The sequence below is a fragment of the Amborella trichopoda genome, chromosome 2 (assembly GCF_054954075.1).
Source record: "Amborella trichopoda isolate Santa Cruz 75 chromosome 2, AtrichopodaSantaCruz75HAP2 v2.0, whole genome shotgun sequence".
Lineage (NCBI taxonomy): Eukaryota > Viridiplantae > Streptophyta > Magnoliopsida > Amborellales > Amborellaceae > Amborella > Amborella trichopoda.
Window position 1 is genome coordinate 7617965 of NC_142337.1, and position 8549 is coordinate 7626513.

At 39.1% G+C, this 8549-nt stretch overlaps 1 protein-coding gene and 1 non-coding gene across 2 annotated transcripts; both read right to left on the reverse strand.

Moving 5' to 3' along the window:
• Nucleotides 1-3311: 3311 nt before the first annotated feature.
• Nucleotides 3312-6078, reverse strand: LOC18443210 (uncharacterized). The gene is made up of 2 exons (XR_016049013.1): nt 5173-6078; nt 3312-5007 (listed from the first exon to the last, which is right to left on the reverse strand). It is a non-coding gene; the product is annotated as an uncharacterized LOC18443210 (transcript).
• A 553-nt stretch (nt 6079-6631) lies between these two features.
• LOC148783072 (uncharacterized) lies at nt 6632-8549 on the reverse strand. Its single transcript, XM_088857754.1, has one exon. It carries the CDS (start codon nt 8297-8299, stop codon nt 7085-7087), a length of 1215 nt encoding a protein of 404 aa, XP_088713880.1. The 5' UTR covers nt 8300-8549; the 3' UTR covers nt 6632-7084.

An 8549-nucleotide genomic window follows, 5' to 3' on the forward strand; every position in this document is an offset into this window, starting at 1 on the left:
ATTAGTGGTATATCACCACCCATCTGATTTTACATCCAACAGTTGACAACGAGTGTGATTTTCTTGTATCAAAAGTAAATGGTCTCATCAATACATTTCAATAAGAAAAATAGGAGTTTATATATTTTGTTGGGTAGATTTATTCAATTCCAAACTCCAAGATTGTTTTACTCTCCCTGCTCAAAAAAATCACTCATCTGTGAGTACCTGTCATCTCACCTTTGCCGCTTAGTAACTCATCTGAATTATTAAGAATCATCCTTGAACCCATAATCTAGCCCGCTCTTCCGAATCCAAAATCCCATCTTAAGCATCTGTGAAGAAATGGAGCTTTCTCGCTCACATCGCTTCCCAACCTTAAGCCATGTGAATGGTCGGCCTCTTGTGCGGAACAAACAGAAAGAGGCAAGAAAATCTCAATTCTAAGAGAGCTAATTCGATTGCTGGATATAAAACCAGTCCAGAACCTATGCTTTCCATGGGAAAGAGGATGAATTTCCCCATTGTAAGAGCATAGACAGATGCTACCTTGCGGGTGGGTGTCTCCTAAAGGAGTTAATGAGAGAGGACTTGATGAAAGCTACCTTAAATATCAGGAAGTTCTTGATTCTGCAACTTAAATTTCTTTGTAAATAAAAATGGAGGGAAAAAAATTAAAAAAGGAGTTAAAGGAGAGATTATGCGCTCAAATTCTTGGAGGTGTTTTACTTTTAGGAGAGCGATAATACATGCAAAAATTTTAAGAGATGAGGCACCACAAATTGTAAGTGGTTTGAGCCTGTATTGCAGGCAGCATACACAGATTTGTTCTTGAAATATTATCATAGTCGTCAAAGTTTTTTTTCAACTAATTGATACGTCTACAAAAACTCTTTGAGATTTGTTCTTGAAATATTATCATCATCGTCGTTAAAGTTATTTCTCAACTAATTGACACGTCTACACAAACTATTTGAGATTTATTCTTGAAATGTGAGTTATTATTGGAATGGGCTTTAATGTAGAGTTTTTTAGAAAGGTTTTTAGGAAGCAAATAAAGGGCTCAACTTGCAGGCTAGAAACACACACTCAGTAGGTAGTAGGTGGCATGGATTCGAGAAGGCCAAAGAGAAAGAGCTCAAACAAATTTTTGTACAATCTAAATTAAAATGTAAAATTGTTTCATGTGGGTTGGACCGCACATTCATCTTTATTGTGGTCCATCTAAAAACAATTAAAAAAAATGTTTTTTTAATAAAATTATTATTTTTATTTTTAAAATTTATTTATTTTTTCATATTCATGATCTCCATGTTAGAGATTACATATCTTTAAAAGTAAGTCCAACAATCCATTTCAAAAATAGATTTATTAAGGGGCCCACATTTCTACATTTCAGGCTTCACCAGCATGGTAACCGCAGCCATTTACAATTCTCCATGAATTGAATAAAAGCTTTGATTAGGTAGTAATATACCATTTGATATCATTTAAGGGCTCAAATTTTGATCTCATCTAAAATTTTCCTTGAATTAAATAAAAGCTCTGGTTTGGTAGTGAGTGGTGAGGGCCTTCAGTATTGCATTGGTAAGCAGGGGATCGCCTCCATGAAAATGTTGAGAAACAAGCCTCTTAAGAATATTTGCTTTCAAGGACAAGGTTTCTAAGTCCCCTCTTAAAAATCCATTTTAGAGATCGATTCAGGACTTAAATTTTATGGAATATGTAGTCATAAATATGTAAAAATAATAAATTATAAAAATTACATATGATAATTCCATGAAGAAAATGTGAGGGCCTTTAGTTTTTAACTTTTTCTAGAGGGACCACACATATGCATCCATCTTTACGTTTGATGTTTTATGCCGCACATGTAGAAATGCATCCTCCGCATAAACACTTTTTCTTTTTTCAATTAGCTGTTTTTCCTTTCTCTAATCACCCTCGAAAATTCTCAGGAGATCCGTCAATATATACATGACAATTAATATATCATTGTTCAAGGTACTGCTATTCGTTTTTTTGCTATTGCCACCAATGTTTTGGGTGGGTAACTGAATGAGCTCGAACAGTTTATCAACACCCATTTGGGGTTTCCTGATAAAACAATATGGGAGTTAACAAAGGAAATAAACAATAATTTTCAAGAAAAGGAGAATAATGGCCATTAAAAATTAAAAAAATAAAATGAGGCAAAGCACGTAAATACGCCATCTTCATGAGCAGATAGGTCAATAGATGGTTCACCCTTAGTACACAAAAATAACACTGGCCAGGTACTTGAAATTTGAGAAATATCACTGCCCCACTCCCTCTTCCTAAGGCAGCTATGATTTTTCCCCAAAGAGCCAAGAAAGAAGGAAATTAAGGGTTCCTAACAAGCTTAGGATCTACTGGTTAATGGTTATATCTGAAGTCAAAGACCGAGAAACGAAGAAACACAGTTTTATTCCTAACAAGCTTAGGATCTACTGGTTTATGGTTATATATGAACTCAAAGACAGAGAAATGAAGGAACACACAGTTACTCCCTAATTCATTTCTGTTACGACTTGCATAAAATAAATTTGATGTGAATTGTCACTCTTATGAAACACAAAGAGTTGATAAGTTTACTGATTGAAAATCATGGTTGAGCTGTGAACTTTCATCAAACAAATGGTGGCATATAACTTTGAAGTTGAAATGGGCAAGCAAGAAGAATGATATACATTCTGCGAATGGTTTGACACATAAAAACAGGAAGACCTACCATTCAACATACTAATTACAACCACAAAGTTTGAATTAATAGTATGTTAATTTGAATTAATATTAACCTTGAGAATATTTAGAATAATTCAACCCACTTCTCAATGTGAATGAAGCTAAATAGAAAGAAGGCAACCAGTATGGTTGCAGCAAATTCATAACAGAAACATTCTTTCGTTAATATAGATGACATATTCACTTATCAAGAAAGTGCATGTGCAGATCTAAATGTCCTTCATCAAGCTACACCTTCATATCCTTCAGAAAAAATTAAACCAAAAGTACGCTACTTTATAACAGCCATGAAGCAGCAAACCAGAAACTTAACATTCACTACAGCGTGATGACTGATAAGTAAACAAAAATAGAAAAAGAAAAAAAGTAGGACACCATAAAAACAGTTGGACAACCAAGTTTCAGATAGAAGATAGCCAAGTACCAAACCAATGAATACAAACCATACTTGGCCAATGAAATCTACACCTCCAAAGAGTGTCATAATAGTTAATGAATTCAATGCACTAAAAATAGTTTTTCATAAAAACATCCTCTCTCTCTCTCTCCAAAGAGTGTCATAATAGTTTTTTTAACATGTTAACCTTTAATTTAAGAAGAGAGTGTACAAAACATTGGCTTACCACAAAAAAAGGTGCTCAAGGTGAGATGGAAAAGAAAAAAAAAGGCATCTAAAGCCTCTTTCGAAAAGTTACTGTTTTGGAACAGCAACCTGAGAAAAGAAGCAGACCCTTGGAACAGAAAAAGCCAAAAAAGGCAAAAAAAAGGAAAGCCAAAAAGGGAGAGCTGTTAGAGTCCATCCATCTCCGCTGCAGCTTTTGCAAGGGAATCAGCGTCGTGGTTTCCTTCCCTCCAAGAGTGCGTCTACACAATGAATGTATTCCTTTGAAGGACATCTTAGAGAGACTGCTGAGAGTGGAGGATACACCGTCTGCCGAGGGGAAAGAGAAGAGGAAGTCATCGTCAGACAGCTGCCAGCATTTCAGACCTGGTTCTCTCCACACTTCTTTGGCCCAGCGTTCAACACCTTTGGAGTCGTTTCTCTGGGGCTGGAAGGCTCTGACCAGAGAAGACTGAAAAACTTGGCAAGATTGGCGGAGGTTGAGGAAGGTATGGAGATAGGAAGCAGAGAGAGGGATGGAGAGGGACAAGGGAAGGAGGAAAATGCAGAGGCTCCACTCATGTTTTTGAGAAGGCTCAAGAGTGTCATAATAGTTCATCAATTCAATGCACTAATATAGTTTTTCATAAAAACATCCTCCCTCCCCAACAAAAACAAACACAGAGTCACACAAGTATTGAGCATATGATTGTAATGTGGCAACCTCTGGACCTCGCCACTCTTCTGTCAAATATCATGTTCTCCAAATTGTGGGGAAAGAATCTAGCATCAGTCCAGAGCCCTCGATAAAAACCATACCCAATGAAATCCAAATCCTTGAAATCTGCTCTGATAACCTCCATTCACTTCACTTAAAACCCAGATCCCTGTCTTCAAACTTTCCCAACATTCCCACTACATGAGAAAGTTGACCACTCCATCCGTGTATTTTGTGGAATGCAAATTGATGTTCCTCCATAATATCAGAACTCATTGAGGTGTGGATGAACTCGTAATCATCACTCTTCCCAATCTTCCCATCAAAATGCAGTATATATAGAGAGCCTAGGCACAAGCCATACCAAGCAAAGCCATTATACACAAACTGATGCATGGGCAGCAAAGCGTTTTGGTTCGAATGATATACGCACTCATCTTGAAGTTCCATATTTCCTCGTTGTCGAAAAAGATCTTGAAGTTTCAGGTGATGAGGTAGAAGGAAAACCAATATTCAAAACCAAAAAAATCCAATTCTATTAGACAAATGAACTCCTTTGGGTTAGTGGGTTTCCTATGGCAAATCGCTGCCTTCCATCTCATCATATACCTGCAACATGCGATGCTGTCATGCCATTACTGCGAGATATATCATGCAGGTCTCTGTTCTGATACTCTATTTCTTTGGCAGCCAAGGTAGAGCTAAGGATGACATCCCAACCACAGGATATTTGCTTAACACAATTACATGATCCAATGAAGAGAGCAAGGTTGTGGAGATGAGATAGAGGAGGGGACAGAGGAGTGAGAGGAGAGAAGGCCTTCCCATGATTTGCAAACAGCTTTGAATCTACATAGAGACTTCACTAGAAGTGCCTATCATGAGCATCAGTTCTTTTGATGAAAAGCAAGTAAGAGAATCCATACCCTCTCTGTTTCTATGTCTGAGAAAATACAAAAAGTTCGAAAGGAATTCATTATATGCAATGGAATTGGCAACAACAGTTCCACTTCAGTTTTTCTCTCTAAAAAAGAATGGACAGTGAGACTATCAACATAGGATTGCAAAAGAAATAAAACTGAAACTTAAAAGGAGAGTGCAATAATACCCTTTTCCAGCAGGCAAAGTTTGGGCCACAGTGGTTACCCAGCGAAGTCAGTTCTTCAAATGGGTTGCGACCATGGAATGGTCTTAACAGTAGACCAACTTCAAAGGAGGGGAGTGCAATTCCCCAATCGATGTATCATGTGCCGTAACAATACCAAAACCAACGCTCACATCTTGCATTGCGAGCTCACTTCCCATCTTTGGGGCTCCATCCTTAAGCTCTTTGGGTGGTATTGGGCCACCCAGCAGCCCATTCCGCCTCTATTCTCTTTCTATTTGTCATCTCCATGGGCCAAATCAGGTATCCTCTTATGGAGAGCCTCGATTGCCACAATCCTCTGGGACCTCTGGCTGGAAAGGAACCCGAGAACCTTTAGGGGAGAGTTTTCTCACACCAAAACCCTCCTAGAAAAGGTGCGATCACTTGTCATTTTTTGGGCAACCAACCACAAATCCTTCAAACACCTCTCTCTTGTGAATTTCCACCAAAATTGGCGGGCCTTATTATACCTTAAGCCTTCACAAATCCACCTTCACCAAAATTGGCAGGCCTTGCTATACCTTAAGCCAACCACAAATCCTTCAAATCACCTCCTTCCATAGATGTTAATGGGGTTCCCTAAATTGCCACCACCATTTGCCTAGTATTGCAAAAATTGGATTATTGCAGCTGTTTAATTCTTGGCCCTCTTATGGCCTTCATGATTGGACAACTTGACTCACCAAAGTCATGCATCAACTCAACAGCAAGACTAGTCTACTCCAAGAGGAGTGTTAGGGAACTATCTTACAAACTCCATGATGGCAATGTGAGGATATGAATGGTTCACATTTGGTATGTGATCATCATCATCATCATCATCATCATAACCTTTTCCCAACTATTTGGGATCGGTTACACAAATCCTAGTCCACCATTCTACTCTATCAAGGATCATACCCTCAGCAAAGCCATAAATCGCTATATCTTTTCTCACTATTTTCAACCATGTCTTTTTGGGCCTATCCATTGCCTTTTTTTAGCCTTCCACTTGAACCAACTCGCATCTCCTAACAGTACTAGGTGTGCGTTGCACATAGCCCTCCCACCTAAGTCTACTTTCTCTTATCTTATCAGCTATTGGAGCCATACTTACGTTCTCCCAAATGTATTCATTTCGAATTCAATCCCTTCTTGTCATGCCACTCATCCATCTCAACCTTTGGCATGTGATGAATACTCCAAATGCGCTCATAAGAAGGTTCTCCGAATAGCTAAAAGGAATGCTCATAATGCTCTCAAAATAAACACATGCCATGCAATACAATAAGAAGGTATAACTGTCTTGCAAATAAAAAAAAAAAAAAAACACAACTAAATCGATAATATAGAATAACCTAAGAAGATAATACATGGGTTACCAAAAACAAAGCTTACTTCCATGGGCAAGAATTTTACATGCACAAATTTGAGAACCATCTTTGCAAAAGGGCCATAAACTGATTCCCTTAATCACAAAATGAAAGAAAAAGGTGCAGGCAACACCAGCTCAGTTTATATGACAATACTTTTAGTTGGAAGAAAGAAAATGAGATTCTCAAAATACCTTGACAAAATGCTAAGTTGTCTATCGTTCAAACCATACAACACAAAAAACGAAAAACAAGTATCCTTGCTTCTCATACATACAGCTCAGAAACCGATTCTTCTCTCACATCCACAGTAAAATACTTAGCAACAGAAATTTAAAATGAGATACCCTCAAAATCTGGAAAACTGTGATTGAAAAGGAAAACCTTTCAGGAAACTCTAGAAAAACCTTTAATTAGTGAATAATGGACCAACATAAGGATCCCACCATCTATCTCTCTCCCCTATGGTATTGCACTAGGTTATTTGGTATTTTATGATGCGATACAATTACCAGAGCATGTCAGACTTCTTCCGCAGGCATCTTCAAACTTTCACGTAAGTATCTTTTTGATGATCCAAGCTCCACAATATTTTTGGCTCTTTCAACCTTTGAATCCTCGATTAGTTCATCGACGACCTCCTGAACTATCCCGGCACCAATGGAGCACCCAGCTCTAAGACCCTCCTCACACAACTCGGCAGCCATCTTCAAATCCTTTGCCTTGCAAAGTAAACGAATGAGCATCTCATATGTGGTCCTATTGGGCAAACAACCGTTATCTCTCATCTCTCTGTAAATCCTCTTCACTTCCTCCAAATCACCGTGGTTGTAAAACCCTTTCATCACACAATTGAAACTGAACGCATCAGGCTTCAACCCCTTAGAGCCTAATTCACCCAACAAATCATTGGCTTCCATGGTCCTGCCCTCCGCAACTAACCACCTTATCTTTGCATTGTAGGTCGTAGTTTCGGGTTTGCACCCACGTTTCTCCATTATCTCCCAAATCTTCTCAGCATCTTCACACTTTCCTTCCCCATAGAAAGCATTGAGGAGAGTATTAAAAGTAACAATGCTTGGGTCCACCCCTTTCTGTCTCATCTCTTCAAGCATTGAAAATGCAGAATCAAGAGAACCAATCTTGCCCAGAGAAAACATGAGTATATTATACGATAAAACATCAGGCACGATTGATAGGGCAGTGGATAGCTCTTGAAAGAGCACAGAGACCAGTTCGCAATTCTTCGAATTAACACACGCGGAGAGAAGAGCATTAAACGATTTCACAGTCCACTTGCAATTGAACTCAGGAATCTCTTTAAATGTATTGAGAGCCTGATCAAACATACCAGCCTTTCCATAGAGAGAGATGAGCCTTATGAGAAATCCCTCTGTTGCTGTGGCCTTATACTTCTTCTGTTCTTCAAGGATTTCCTCAATGGAGCTCTTTTTGTTGGCTTTTGCGAGGCGCATCACAGTGTACCCATAGATGTTGTGCGTGCACCGAAAGCGGTACCTCTCAGAGGCTTTCTTAAACTTTTCAACCAGTGTGTCCAGGTCATTTTCTTGGAAGAGATCGGCTAGGGCTTCCTCGACTTTGGGTCGTCGGAAGAGCTCGTGCAGGTTTTTCTTTTGCGACGAATGAGAGGGCTCCGACTCTGAGAGGACATTTGAGCAGAGGCAACGGATTGAGCGAGGAGCAGGACCTATGACACAGCGAGTTGCAGAGTACATTGCTTCTTCTTTTTAGTTGTGAGAATGGGTCTTGAGTTAGGGCAAGAGATAGCTATCTGGTTCAGTGCCTCCTCCTGAAAGAGAGGTGGCTGCTCTCTAACTTGGTTTGAGAGAAGAGAGAGGGTTTTGGGCTGAGATAGAGTGAGAGATTGGTGCTTGGGGATTTGCTCTCTAACAGTGACTGCTCTCTCATGGGAGAAGTTCAAATTGGGTCTAGTCATAGGGCGGGGCGGTACCCTCTAAAATCCAA